The sequence below is a fragment of the Nanorana parkeri genome, unplaced genomic scaffold (genome assembly GCF_000935625.1).
Source record: "Nanorana parkeri isolate BGI_ZX_2015 unplaced genomic scaffold, ASM93562v1 scaffold217, whole genome shotgun sequence".
Taxonomy (NCBI): domain Eukaryota; kingdom Metazoa; phylum Chordata; class Amphibia; order Anura; family Dicroglossidae; genus Nanorana; species Nanorana parkeri.
The window spans coordinates 759,987-775,033 of NW_017306485.1; the positions used below are offsets into that span (position 1 = coordinate 759,987).

The window sequence follows — 15,047 nt, forward strand, 5'->3', positions numbered from 1 at the left end:
TGTGGAAAGCCTTCCCAGAAGAGTAGAGGTAACAGCCACAAGGGTTAAGGGGCACAATGTCATAATAATGCCAATGGTTTTGGAATTGAATGCCCAACCAGCTCATATAGGTTTGAAAATCTGGTGTCCACAAACATATTGCCATACAGGCAGTCCTACTTACAAACAGAGGCTATTACTGTACAGCAGGGGTAGGTCTAATGCTAATGTGCTCATGCTGACGAGGAGTGCCCGCCTTTTTGGGTCTGGTTCGTAGTACTGTACGTACATTACAGGAAGTTGGCTCTAGTTAGACATGCAGACGAGGGGTGCCCATCTCTTCTTCTGGGTCACTGAGGTTTTTACTGCTTTCTGTATCCTTATTAGAAAGATTTAATCTCACTTCCTGTCCTTGAGAAAACAGGAAGTGAAAGGAAATCTACCCCTAGGAAGGGAAATTCACTCCTGTAAGTGTTCATGGGAAAAAGGTGTCTCCACTGAAGCTTTATCACCAATCCCTGCTTCCACGACAACCTAACATTATCAGGTGCACACACAGCAAAACAAACTTTACAGGGGGTAAACCCTTCCCTATGCTATCCAATTCAAAATTTTGGGGCTGAAGTTACACTTAAAAAATTGTACATGTTCCAACTTGCATACAAATTCAACTTAAGAACAAACCTACAGTCCCTATCTTGTTCGTAACCCGGGGACTGCCTGTTGAGAGTCTTTTAAATAATAAAAGCATGAGATTTTCCTCCTAGCAAATCAGGAGAACCATATATAGACTATGTGATGTTTCATCTGTAATACTTTCGGAAAAAGATCTAGAACCATTTCATTTTTCCAGTAAGATGAGCCAAACAATAACTTTATTCATAAAAAGTGTAACACTTTCTTTAATGTCTATAGATAGAAGGGTAAAATAAAAATACAAAATACTGCTTTGTTGATGACATAATGTGGGAGCCGTCTTGATACGAATCAAGTAGAAATGGACAAGCTACACAGCAGAGTGTCTGATAGAGCTCTTCGAAGTATTTAAATATTCACAGGTGGAAAGTACATGATCAATAACAGCTAGCTGAAACTGAACACAAAATAAATCAGAGAGGAGACATTTGGACACTTGCAAGTTAAAAAAAAAAAAAAATATCCAGAGTTCCATTTTTTTTCTGTACAGTGTAATTCCAGACTGTCCAGTGTCCATTTTGCTACAATTGAGCTCTCACGTGTTGTACTTATCAGCATGATCTTGTGGCAGAAGGAGATCACCTCAAGGTCTCATTTTCTTAGTGCCGAACATTTGATATGGTTCATTTAATGACAACCTTAGGGAGTTATCAATGAACCGTCTCACAGGTATAATTACTGGTCGAGTCTGCAGGCCTGAAATTAGAGCCTTATGAACAAAGGTGTAGTCCATTAAACTAACAGCACACAGTGTCCTTAGTTCGACTTTGGGTAAATTTTTTCATAGAAATAGTTCTGTGAAAGAATATAGAGTTCTCCGTCTTTTTCCCGGACTGCATGTGCCCTGACGAACTGAAACTGCTCAAGTGCAAACTCATAAAACTCATTCTCCATTTTCCAGATGTCCGACTGCTGAAGCTTTGCAGTGGTCTCCTTTGACGGTGCCTTCTTCTCTGTTGTTTTTCTGAGGTGAGACTTCTTTCCTGTGGATACAGAAGCACAGCAAATCGCACATTAAGAAAATAACAATGACAAGCAAACATGAAAATGCCAGTTATAGTTAACATTAAAGCCAACTAGAAGTTAATTCTGTAGTTTTTTTTTTTTTAGTAGAAGGCAGTAGGGAATATCGAGGTTACTAATGGCACTTCAAGTTAAATCCCCCCACCCTCCAACACACACTAAAGCATATGTCTTCCTCTAATCCCACTGTGGAGGTGTTCCGCATTTCTCTCTCTCTCTTTTAATTTTTTAGGTGCCCAGTTGAGCACTTTTGTGCTGCCTCTCAACCCATGCATTATGATCCAAAGCTCTGCATTATCAGTCCTGACCTTTGGAAAACAGTGCAGACATGAAGATCCTACATATTTCCTTATAGCAGAACTAGTCTTTTTTTAATGCAATAAACTTTACAAGTTAAAAATGGAGCCCACATACAAACCTTTGTGTCCTATGGCTTCTTCAAAAGGTTTCTCAGCTGCTGTACAGACATAGCAATAGGACATATGATTTTCTATTGCCTTATATCTTAATTTTCTGCTGGCTACACAGGCCAGAGATCAAAGACTTTCTACACATTCCACTTAGTCCCTGTTCACACCTATGCAGAGGGCCTGTCCATACCTATGCAATGTGCTTCCGTGCGACTTGAAAAATGGTGCAGAAGACTACACTGCCCTCTGAAAAGCAATATGTGGTGTATTGCTATTCAGAGGGTGGTAGAACAGCCGCTATCCTGGGTTCAGGAGGCCATATTGCCACCCCTGAATGCAGTTTTTCTTTTTTGGGATCCTAAGGGGAATATTTAATTGAACTGCTGCACCGCATTCGCATTTAGCATGCGGATGCAGTGCAGCAGTTCAATGAACTGCGGTCCCATTCACCTCTAGGTCACATTCGGCAGGTATTTCTTATCATTACATACATTGCGCTACATGAAAATACGCATCATAAAACATTAACTAGCAATCCCAAACTATTATTTTCATGGGACCGTTTAGTTTACAGAAAAGTCTTTAGTTCCACACTCATCTCAGATATGCTGTGATGACCACATTGCTGGACTCGCATAGGAGTTACATTCATTTGTTTACTGTTCACTCTTTAGCTTATACAGTGAGCTGCTATTCGGGGATGGCAGCGAGCGATAGGGATGTGGCAGCCAGCGCAAGAAAGCTGGAGCAGAAACTGTGCAACATGGGATGTTGGACAATGCATTTAAAAAACTGGGAGAAGAACCTGAATACACTAGACTACTTATTATTCCAACCTCTGCTTACAAATTAAGTTATTTATGGATTCTTCCTTATTAATCACTTAAGGACCCTTTCGTTGCCAACGCCTTTTTTTTGCACGTGTTATAATCCACATTTTATGCCTGAAAATTACTTAAAACCCCAGACAATATATATTTCCTGAAAGCCAAGACCGTGTAGAATTAAATGGTGGGAGTTGCAAATTTTCGGTCGGCTTTACAATATTAAACAGAGTCTCGGCGGGAGTTTGTTTATATGGGCCCGCTGCCATTGACGTACTATGTATGTCACTGGTTGCTAAGGGGTTAAACTTTTGAGAGTACATTTTACCTTTGTTTTTTGGTTTTAATATTTACCAACTTTGCATAATGTTTTGCAATGATTCTACTCCATTCTTTCTGGTATATTTGCTTCCTCCAGCAATGTAGATCATAAACAGCTCTTGGTCACTTGTTAACAATTGGGAGCTAATAGTATGGGTACTCTATCATGTGATCAATGTGATAGCAAATCGCAGTGATCACATAATCAGAAAGCCCTGGAAATACCCTCTTAAACAGCCATGATGTGTCGGCAGTAAGAGGTTGAAAAGAGGGGCTTTGACTTGCCCATTTCAAGTATTGTTCTCAAGTGACTCCAGTCTTGCTTTTGCCTTGTGTTTGGATATCTTACAAATTCTGATCTTAACCAATCATAAGTTTGTGTTTTTTAAAGACATATTTGCTCTCAGCATTGTTCTTTCCTTTTTACCATTTCTCAATTCTATTTTTAATATGAATTCCGGTCTCAGCTGATAATTATTTTTTTTTAATGTAGTCAGTCCTAGGTTCAGGACACACACATTAACTTTAGCCAGAAAACTCCAACTTATTCATCATGTGGAAAATGTTTTGTGGTCAGATGAGACCGAGTTACTCTCAAGCTTATTATCAAATTCCAAACATACTTTCACATGCTGGTTTTGTGTAACTGGTTCTTCTGTGCCATTCCCCCTATAGATCACATTAGTATGCAGAGCACTCGATATGTTGATTGATGCATCTTTATTCCAGTCTCAGCTACTGAATTCTGTAGGCCATTCAAAAAGTGACTGTTGGCATCTCTTTGGCTTCTATCACAAGTCCCTTCTTATTTGAAAGTTTTAGGGTATGACCTTTTATACTCTGCATATGGGCAGCTTCACCTCCTGATATTTAAACTAGGTATGTCCACTGGGATGCCCAGACACTTGGATATTGTTTTCTCTTCCTTGTCTTAAGTTAGCATTCATATTACTTTAACATTTGAATGTTAATTAGGCTGCCTATACATGGTTAGCATTTTGGGGCGATTCACAGGAATCAGGCAAAAGTCTTACAGTGTGTGACCATGCCGGCCCAACAAAAGTCGATTAGTCAACTGACTTTTGTTAAAGGAGCTGGGCCAGAAATGTTGGCCAAACAGTGACTGCACACAATGTTCAGTGACGTGCACCGGCTGTCAGAATACAAAAGCTGCAGGAGGAATCTGTTAGATGTTTTTTTTTCATTTAGCCCCAAGGCTGAACAAAATCTAATAGTGTATGGTCAGCATAAGTCTAATGGCTTGTGAATTCTGTGCAAAGCAGCAAAGGCTCTCCTCAGGTGACCGCAACTCCGGTATTGTGCATTAACTTTAATTAAGTGTCATTTTGTGATGCATGAAAACAGCGCAAAGCACAAATGATGGAAATAATAATAATTCTCCCAAGGTTAAATCAATGTGACAAAAATTCCCCCATCATAAATGAATATTTGTGCACCCTATGGTAACCAATCAGATTGCAGTTGTTACAGAAAATGAATGGAGTTCCTTCTATAAGCAAAACAGGCATTTTCTTTTACACTATGGACAAAAAGGTCAGCCGACTCTTGCAGGAACTGAAAAAGATAATGGAGTTCTTCTAAACAACAATCAGTCTGACTTATTACTATTGCAGCACACACACAATGAAAGAGAACATCTGACTAGTTACTATAGACCAGCCCTAATGTATCCAAGTTCATACCCAACAAAATTGAAGATATTTTCAATTACCTGAACGGTAGAGTTCTGTGGCACCTCTAAAGAAACGGGGCAACGCTGCCTCCAGCAACATAATAAAATCCTCCAGCTCCTCCGTCACCCCGACTAGAAAGTATTCATTTACCAGGTTGTACTTGGCTTGGTCCAGGGCCCATCTGCTGCCCACATTCCTGAAAAACAGTTCGGTGAAACATATGTTTTAGAAGCTGAAAATACATCTCGAAACCATCATCTGAATATTTTGATTAGACAAAGCATGAGAAAGATAAACATTGTATTATTAAACTCGTTTCTGGGGTTATTTTGCATCTTTCCACTAGTTACCACAGCAACGGCTGTACCAAAAAAAAGGTTTACATACTAGGACAGATGTCTGTCAGATGATGAATTGCCAGCAATAATGCCTCTACTTCAATCTATCTCTTCTTAAAGTAAACCAGCCAGGGAAGAAATACAAGGACTGGCATCTCCTAAGAATGCTAACTGCTAATCCACTGGCTTTTGTACATTTTGAACCAATTACTTGGAACAGGTATGTAGGTCAGAATATCAGTGAAAAGTCATAAATCCTAATCTGAATGACTTTTTCCAGGCCAATAGTAAAGCAAGAGTCATGCAAGATAGCCAGGCAAATAACATTTACAAAAGATAGGGGTCAACAATGGAGGGCTCACTGTTGACCTCTATCTTTTGTTTAGTTCGTGATGGGTTTCCTATAATGATGGTGTGGCGGTAATTGCTGTTGCGGTTACATTAAACCTAGAATGTTCACTGTATTGTCAATAACAAGAAATATACTTTTTTAGACCAGAAATAAATGTCAAGTCGACTGTTTGTAGAAAATGTATGGTCCTTGGGGTCATTAAAATATTATGATACTAATAGAATGCAGCTGCAGCTTAGGAGAAACTGCATTTTATACTTCAAAATTAGGGACACCTAACAACACAATAACAATTTCATTGATTATTTTCAACACATAAATGGGTACTAAAACAACAGTTATGAAGCCATAAGAAATGGAAAATAATCCTTGTTATATGGTAATGTACGCATCAAGAGTGTAAGCAGTAAAGCAAAACTATTAGAGCACGCCAGCGGGTTATATCAGGTCCATCAGGAGCAATCTAAGAACCTGCATTGGGCCAGATGTATAGAAAACAAACCACCATAACGACCAATCAGGTTCATTCATTTTACTGGAAACTCATAAAAGGACAGCTGTTACTTGATTGGTTTGGTTGGAACAACACAAATACTTTGACTTCTTTCTGTTTTTATAAACTAGCCAGTGGCAGGGTAGAAAAAAAAATACACACGCTTAAAGGATAACCTCCGCCTCAAATTCTCACTCAACCTTCATTAATCTGTTTAAATACAAAACATTGCCAACAATATGCGGGGCTGTATAATACTACCCTAGGCAAACCTGAAAGTTTACACCCATTCAAAAACCAGATACATCTTGTTGTCACCAACCACGTTACATTAAAACTGTTGCAAAAGATAAAACAAGAATACATCAAAGGCAACAAGCTGACTACCTTGTATGCAGAGCTATAACGGGGCCACCAGTCCAGTCTGCACAGAAAGAAACTATATGTTGTCTGAACTGCAGAGTCTTGTGACCTCTCAGCGCACCCTTCGTTCTTATATTGGATTTGTGCACAAATACTTATAAGGTACTCAAACAGGGCAAACAAAATAGAAAAACACAAAGAATGTAGTTGTGTTTTGCTGCTACCGCCTACTTACTTTGCTGCTAGACAATAGGCCCACCAGTGCATAACAGTATATAGAGTCCCAACACCAATGTACAAAAACCTGCAACTGTTGGTCAGTAGACAATCTCAAACTAAGGAATTGTCAGAGGTCCAGACTGTTGAGGAAGACTGCCTGCTATATGTTACCAGTCAACTGGGTGGTCTGCAGCATAGTTGCTTCCAGTTTACTTTTACCCTGCTCAGCCCGGATAAAAATGGATTATGAAAACACATTCTAAATTGGGAATCTCCATTCTCACATGTTCATAAAAGTAAAATAAATATATAATTTCTAATGATCATAAAAGGTAGCCTTCACAAAATGTAGGTTACAAACTCTCAGCGTAAGCCATCCCTTCATACTTTTTTCTCATGGATAATCCACTCCAGTGTTTGAAGCACTTAAACAGTGAAGTTCCACAAATCACTACTTGCATGTCCATAGACACACCCCTAACGCACACATAGCCATGCCAAAGCCTGCTAATAGGACAATAAGATCCCAGACAATGACCTGTGAGATATAAGCAGAGGTGTGCTACCTGTCACTATCTGAAAGTAAAGACACTATTCACTACTTGCATGTACTTAGACACAACCCCAGCACATACCGGTACATAGCAATGTCAAAGCCTGCTAATAGGACACTGAGATCACAGACAATGAATTGTGAAAAGAGAGCTGAACTGTGCTATCCATCACCATTTGAAAGTAGAGAAACTAAGGGAGAAGCTCCTGGTGGTGCTTTGAGAGTAAAAAAAGCAGAGAGTACGGTATGTGCTGACAAGTCACACAGTCAGGTAGTAGCAAGAGCTCATCGTTTACACTACCACAGTTTAGAGGCATAATAATAATAAATAAAAAAAAAAAACCACACACACAAACAGGACACCAATAAGAATCCATTAGACATTATGCCAATAAGAGTCCATAAGGGTACCAAAGTTACAAAGATGTACTAACATGAAAAGAGCTTGATCACCATTTTCTTCTAAATGAAAAATAGTGAACTTTGTCATTAGAATTTTTCATTCAAAGGTTTATATCAGTAATTTCTTATGCACAGTAACCCGTACTAACCAATCGACATCTATCTAGTACTAGTAGCACTTAAACATTAACACCTAATAAAAACAAACACTGGGAATTTCCTTCCTTTATCTTAAAGTAATATTGCTTTAGTCTACCAGTCGGGGGCTCACACTAAAGGCAGTTTTCTAAAAAGGACCAAGTAGAACCAATTTTTTAGGGTAACAGGAGGACACAAACTAGCGTCCTCCCGTCACCCTAGAAATGTCACCAGCACACCAACCCTTTTAAGATAGCAAAAGCTTAATTTATTGAAGTTTTCTGTCATATGACCAAAATGTTTGGTCATATGACAAAAAACTTCAATAAATGAAGCTTTTGCTATCTTAAAAGGATTGGTGTGCTGGTGACATTTCTACAATTGCTGACATTCGCGGCGCCATCTGCGATCACTGCGAGCACCCCCCACTACAAGGGACATATATAGGTAAGGAGTGTGACAAGGATAGTACTTATTACTTACTCCCGTCACCCTAGCAGTAGCTCGCGGTATACTGAGACGCCGCAGCTGAAGCGGATCCCGACAATTATGTCTGGATCTGCCCAGCTGCTTGACTGACAGCTGGCTCTGCCTATCTAGAGGCACAGCCAGCTGTACCCCTCCCCCGTCTGTTCCGCCAGTCAGCGCTGGCGGATCGGAGCGGGGAGGGGTGAATCCAGCCCCTCCCCTGTCACAGCAGAGAGCCGTGACAGGATCGAGAGGTGAGCGAACACCGGTATGTGTTCGCTCACCTCCCGATCTACTGAGCCGACCTGTGACAGTCTCATTGTCACAGGTCGGCTAGAACTATGAGGTGAGTGAAAAGCACTCACCTCATAGTTCTCCTTTAATACAGTCTTCAATCTCTTGTGGTTTCTAAAATCCTTGGCGACAACAGAAACTCTAGCTATCTTTCATCCAATCCTTGTCTTCTAGGCACCACATACACATTACGTTCAAGTGTTTGTAGGCATGCTACATTCTAGGTACTGGGGTGAACACAGGTGCTTTGAAGCTTTACACATTGTTTCACTATCTGATTAATCGGTATTTCTTTACAAGTTTGTTGAATTTTCCCCTTCTCTTGGGTATTTTAATTGTATGTCTCTATTCCTGCTTTTTAAACACCCACCGTGTTACTGTGTAAACTATTTCCCCACTACCCAGCTGTGTACAGGGGCGTATTTACCGAGAGGCAAACAAGGCATTTGCCTGGGGCGGCACTTTCCAGGTGGGCGGCCCTAGGCAAACGCCTTGTACTGTGAAAGTCTGTCTCACAGCGTAAAAGCTCCGTGTCATGCACGGAGCCTGCTTGTGGAGGAGAGGGGGGAGGGCGGGTGCCGGGCACAGATGACGGGAGGGGTGAGCCCAGTAGTGAAGCGATCACTGCTTCACTGCAGCCGGCCACAATACCGATCATGCTGCAGTGAAGGGAAGAGCGGCTCTGTGATCGGAGGAAGTGACGCGGTGATGGGAGGAGACGGAACAAGTTTTAGTGAGCGGCGGGAGTTCTAGTCAGCGGCGGGACTCTGTGACAGATGGCTGCTCCGCTCTGCACACAGGGAAACTTGGAGGTAGCACAGTTCAGAGGGGTCACCTGTAAGGTAAGTGGATCGACGGGGGGTGAGCACGGTACTGAGTTTGCTCTATGTGTGAGAATCACATGGAGTGGGTTCAGGCAGAGCAGCGTTCAATGTTGTACTGTTGTATGGGAAATGTGACATGGCCTCTTCCTTTTTAGAGAGGAATGGAGGCAGACAGTGCTGTTCAGTATGTAAATACTTTTCCCCCTGAGGACTTGTTCACACCAATTGCGTTGCGTTCCAGAGCGGGAGCTGCTGGAACGCACCGCAATTGCTCACAAACTTCCCCCTGCGTTCTGGGGCGGGAGGGGGCGTGGCGATGCATTGAAGTCAATGTAACTGCAGCCACGCTCCCCCGACCACAGTGCGTTCAGACGCATGGCAAAACACTTCCTGCGTTCCTTTCCACTGCAAATGCAAAAAATGCTGCATGCTCTATTTTTTACGTTTGCAGTGCAATGGAACGCAGGAAATGTTTTGCCACGCATCCGATCGCACTACGGGCAGGGGGGGGCGTGGCTACAGTGCCACTGACTTCAATACATCGCTACCACAGAATGAAGGGGGGCGTTTTGTAAGCGATTGCAATGCGTTCCAGCAGCTCCCGCTCTGGATTGCAATGCAATTGGTGTGAACAAGCCCTCAGGGGTTCATAGAAGCCTAGGGATTGTCCCTAGGTTCTGGGAGAGATGGGCAGTTTCTACTTCTCATATACAGTATGTGTCTTCTTTCTATCGCGGTGTCTCTCCGTGTGCATTGACTTACCTTGTGTCTCTCTTCTCCTGGTCAAAGATCTCTACTGCGCATGCGCCAGCCCCATCATCCCTTGCGGCCGCCCGAGAATCTTCAACTCTTCGAACGGGACCGCCCGGCGGAGACACAGGTAAGTTTTAACCTTTTAGTAACTTTTTGCATATATCTTCTGCTTGCTAGCTGATATAGATATATATATATCTATAGATATATAGATTTATCTACTGCTTGCAGTATGCAATAAAACACATGTTTTCTTCTTTACACTGACCAGCCATGTAAGGAAGCGGGAGCTGCTGGCACGCACCGCAATTGCTCACAAACTTCCCCCTGCGTTCTGGGGCGGGAGGGGGCGTGGCGATGCATTGAAGTCAATGTAACTGCAGCCACGCTCCCCCGACCACAGTGCGTTCAGACGCATGGCAAAACACTTCCTGCGTTCCTTTCCACTGCAAATGCAAAAAATGCTGCATGCTCTATTTTTTACGTTTGCAGTGCAATGGAACGCAGGAAATGTTTTGCCACGCATCCGATCGCACTACGGGCAGGGGGGGGCGTGGCTACAGTGCCACTGACTTCAATACATCGCTACCACAGAATGAAGGGGGGCGTTTTGTAAGCGATTGCAATGCGTTCCAGCAGCTCCCGCTCTGGATTGCAATGCAATTGGTGTGAACAAGCCCTCAGGGGTTCATAGAAGCCTAGGGATTGTCCCTAGGTTCTGGGAGAGATGGGCAGTTTCTACTTCTCATATACAGTATGTGTCTTCTTTCTATCGCGGTGTCTCTCCGTGTGCATTGACTTACCTTGTGTCTCTCTTCTCCTGGTCAAAGATCTCTACTGCGCATGCGCCAGCCCCATCATCCCTTGCGGCCGCCCGAGAATCTTCAACTCTTCGAACGGGACCGCCCGGCGGAGACACAGGTAAGTTTTAACCTTTTAGTAACTTTTTGCATATATCTTCTGCTTGCTAGCTGATATAGATATATATATATCTATAGATATATAGATTTATCTACTGCTTGCAGTATGCAATAAAACACATGTTTTCTTCTTTACACTGACCAGCCATGTAAGGAGCATTCTTCACACTGACCACCAGAATAATGGCGCCCGTCCACACTATTCATCAACCTCTGCACTGTGTTACATACTCCTGATCCCTGTGCTGCCCTGACAACAATGTATACTGCTCTGCCAGGCTGATGCCCGCCCAGCCAGTCAGTTCTGTATGATAGGCTTAGCGCCCACCTGTTACTATTTAACAGACACTCCTGTATCCAGCTTCTAACAGGTTATGCAAAATGTTTAAACAGGTAGGGGTGGGGCAAATTTAGATGGGGGGGGCGCCCAAGTCTAAGCTTGCCTAGGGCAGCACAAAACCTAAATACACCACTGCCTGTGTACTATGGTATACTGCTCAATAAGTTGGTAGCCATACGTGTATCCCCGCTACCTCCCAACTAAGTTACACAGGGCTGCCCATGTTGAAAAGTTACTTTACTCACAGATCCTCCTTATTGTATCTAAGTGCTTTGTCACATTACATTGCTATGGATTATTTCCTCCTGATCATGATGTGCAGGTACTGCTTGTTCTAACAGACACGCTAGGACAGCTCGATCCATCAGAACACCTACTACAAATTCAATTCAGGTTCTACTTGGTCCTTCTTAGAAAACCATCATTAGTACTTTAACATAGTGAATTCCGTATGGGTTCTATTGGTTACTACACCTAAAAACACTAATAACTCACTGAATAATACAGTATATTTGTAAATAAAAAGGTGGCATTCTGGATAAGAGACAGCTGGAGACAGGAGTACAGTAATACTGCCTCATTTGTCAGAAGTCTAATTACACCTTGATCTTCTCATAAATATTTAATGACATTTTAACACTTTTGCTCAATATCCCGCTGACTGTTTACAGTTAGTCTGAGCTAATTAGTAAATTCCCAGGTTGGAAAAAATAGGAACTCATTTTATTCAGCCTCATACCTAATAAACGAAGTGTTCTCAGAAGTATTAGCAAAATGTAGGTTGTTTTTTTTTTATACAAGCTATGGTTTTTATATAGTTTACTACTAGGAACTACTGTTCAGACATGAGATATGTTTATAAAGGATTAAACGAATTGCATAGACTGATGGCAACACACTTTTAATGTTTATTATAAAACAGCACTTTAGAAAAATCATTCCGACATTCTCTCAACGGTCCACAAAAATAAGCTGCAATGGGTAGCTAACAGCTGTCAATTTACCAGTGAAACTACGAGTGCATGCAGAGAGTCACTTCGGAGAGCCAGTGACTCCGTCGAAATTGGAATTGGACACTGCCGAAACTAAAGACCAATATTTTCCTTTCATTAAAACGATATTTGAAAATCATTAGGCTGATTCTCTAATTGCTCTAATCAGAAAACTAAACAATTCTTACATCGTGAAGAAAGTTTCAGTATTTAAAACACTGTTTCAGCCCCGTCAGGCATGGCAGTGAGTGTCAGAGACATATCTTGAAAGGTCAGAATTGCTATAGCACATACAGTGAACGGTGTGTGTTTCCACTGAAACACACGGTGTCGACTACTGTTGGTGTTTGTTAACTGCAGAGTTAACCGACCCCAGTAAAATTCATGCTCAATCTGCTAGCACTTAGATTGTTGTCTAGCAAGCTGAAAAGATATCTGTGCAGGGTGAGAATACCATAGTCACAAAGGGTATAGGATCCCCCTGAAAAAACAAGGAGTGGGCGTCAGATAGGGAACTCCAAAAGTAATGTCTCCACTAGGAAATGGACAAGGGGTCCCAGGGTGCAGGGACTCCTGGAAGACCTGGCTAGTTGAATTACTTTGTGCTGTAGAACAATAAAGACAATGAAGGGCAACAGGAGGAGGTGCCAACTCAAAGGTTCGACTGTGGGCTAAAAGGGGTGCCCTATTCATAAGGATGCCATGCAGGCACATTACCCAAGGATCTGTCTGGATGTACGAACAACCCCCATTGGGGGTGCACATTAGTGCAGAAGACTTTAGGAGGAGTTAGCGGACCTCTGACTTCCAGCCCTACAAACTGAGTGGGCTCTGAAGGCCTAGGAATACCTACTGCTGAAGTAGATGAAAGAAGGGTGGGATTCTTGCAACCCCTCCACAATCCTCCTACACTGGAGGCACAAGCATGCTCGAGCCACCCTTGGCATCACTAACCCGGAGGTCAAGAGCAGAGCTGAAGAGACAACATTAACAAGTCAGATGCTCCTTGGATGTCCCACCCATGCAGCCAGACTGCTCTATGCATCTCTGTGAACATCAGCTGCATTTCAGACACAATACTAGAAGCTTGTAACAAGCTATATCATATAAAAGCACAAGGCCTCAAACATAATGAGCTTACCCTGGCTGTGGAGGGATCATTTTTAAGTTAATCTACCAATTCTAACATAGTTTGGCAGATCAAGGTTACTGCTAACAGGGTGACACCAGTCAATTGAGACTGGGATTTAAGGAGGAACTGCCTGTCAGTGAAATTCCAAAAGGTAAGCACACCAGCCTATCCATATTCATGTTAATGTGGGTCACAGTGCAAACAGACCACCAATTTACAAATTCCCTTTTTAAAGGGAAAGGTTGCAACATAATCTCAGGTGGGGCCCAGGGCCCCTCAGGGACTTTATAGTCTTTAATAGCAGGTGCAGTGGAATGTCTCAAATAGTGGGTGTACTGGAAAGATCTTTGTAGCTGTAAAAGTGCAAAAAGACCCGGGCTAATCCTCCAGATGGAGGGTAATTGCATCTATAAGGTTTAACCCCCCCTTTAAATTTAAGTCAACATCAGAAGGCTGCTTTGCCTCGAAAACAGAAGATAGACTGTAGGGACCCTGAATCTGAGTCACAGATGGTGACGGGGACCTCAAAGCCTGGCTTGGTTGAGGGCTTAGGAGAATGAGACAGACTGCCAGGGGTGTAGTCAGCATGTCCTTGGAACCTTTGCAGGCGGAGTGCTGCATCAGCTGAACACACAGCTATAAAGTCGTGAATGTACATGGAGGTCCTTGTTGACATGGGGGAGGACCCGGCCTCAGACTCTGATGATGTCTCTATGACAATAGGGGGCTCAGGTTCCAGATTACAGAACCACTAGGGAAGTGTGGCTGAGGTCACCCATGGCAGCTGGACAGTCTACCCTGTGTCTTAGGAAAGACATGTTTAGCCATTGCACCACTAATGCAACTAGTCCCAATGTGAGGCAATGCCTCAGGTACTCACAAACCTGGGAAGCTAGTGCCGAGAGGGGCCTTAGGTGGCATGAAGTGACCAGGTTACTGTGGGCAGGCTGTGAAAACAGACCAGAGAGCTAAATGGTGCTTCACGAGCAGGAGCAGCAGCTATAGTCTGACCAGCTCAAGCAGCTTTGTCAGCAAGGAATCTTGATTGAAGTAACAATACAAATATTGCAAAAAAGGCTAACGGAAAAATAGACTTTTTCTTAGCAAAGTTGAGGAATCTATATCCAACCTTCTAGGACACTATCAAAAAATTAAGGCATGCTTGGTAGAGGAGTGCTTTGGCTTACAATTTTTCTGTTTGACAGTGTCCCAACCTCCAAGCAGACAGCAGTATAACTCAACTGTTTCTGAATTCCTGTGTCTTAATGGAAATTAATGCTACAGAAGGAGTACAAGCAGTTCTGTAAAGTATTGATCAAATTAACCCTTTCTAAGAAGTGTAAAATTCGATATAATCATGTAAAATTGCGACAACCAAGCACCAACCAAAAACCCTGTGATGCTTAGTTGGAAGACTCCCCCAGCTCCATTAAAGTTTTCAGCATTATAGTGAGCTTGTGTGTTAAAGTACCTAGTAGTTCATGTTTTATATAAACCCCCCCCCCCCCCCCAAAAAAAA

At 42.5% G+C, this 15,047-nt stretch overlaps 1 protein-coding gene across 1 annotated transcript in view; it reads right to left on the reverse strand.

Annotated features, from left to right (window-relative positions):
* Nucleotides 1–830: 830 nt before the first annotated feature.
* Nucleotides 831–15,047, reverse strand: part of HS2ST1 (heparan sulfate 2-O-sulfotransferase 1) — a 163,106-nt gene continuing 148,889 nt past the window's right edge. Inside the window, exons 6-7 of the mRNA XM_018555914.1 lie at nucleotides 4,986–5,143; nucleotides 831–1,658 (exon numbers count right to left, since the gene is read on the reverse strand). Coding sequence (XP_018411416.1) covers nucleotides 1,432–1,658; nucleotides 4,986–5,143 — 385 coding nt within the window. The 3' untranslated portion in view covers nucleotides 831–1,431. The remainder of the gene's footprint in view (nucleotides 1,659–4,985; nucleotides 5,144–15,047) is intronic.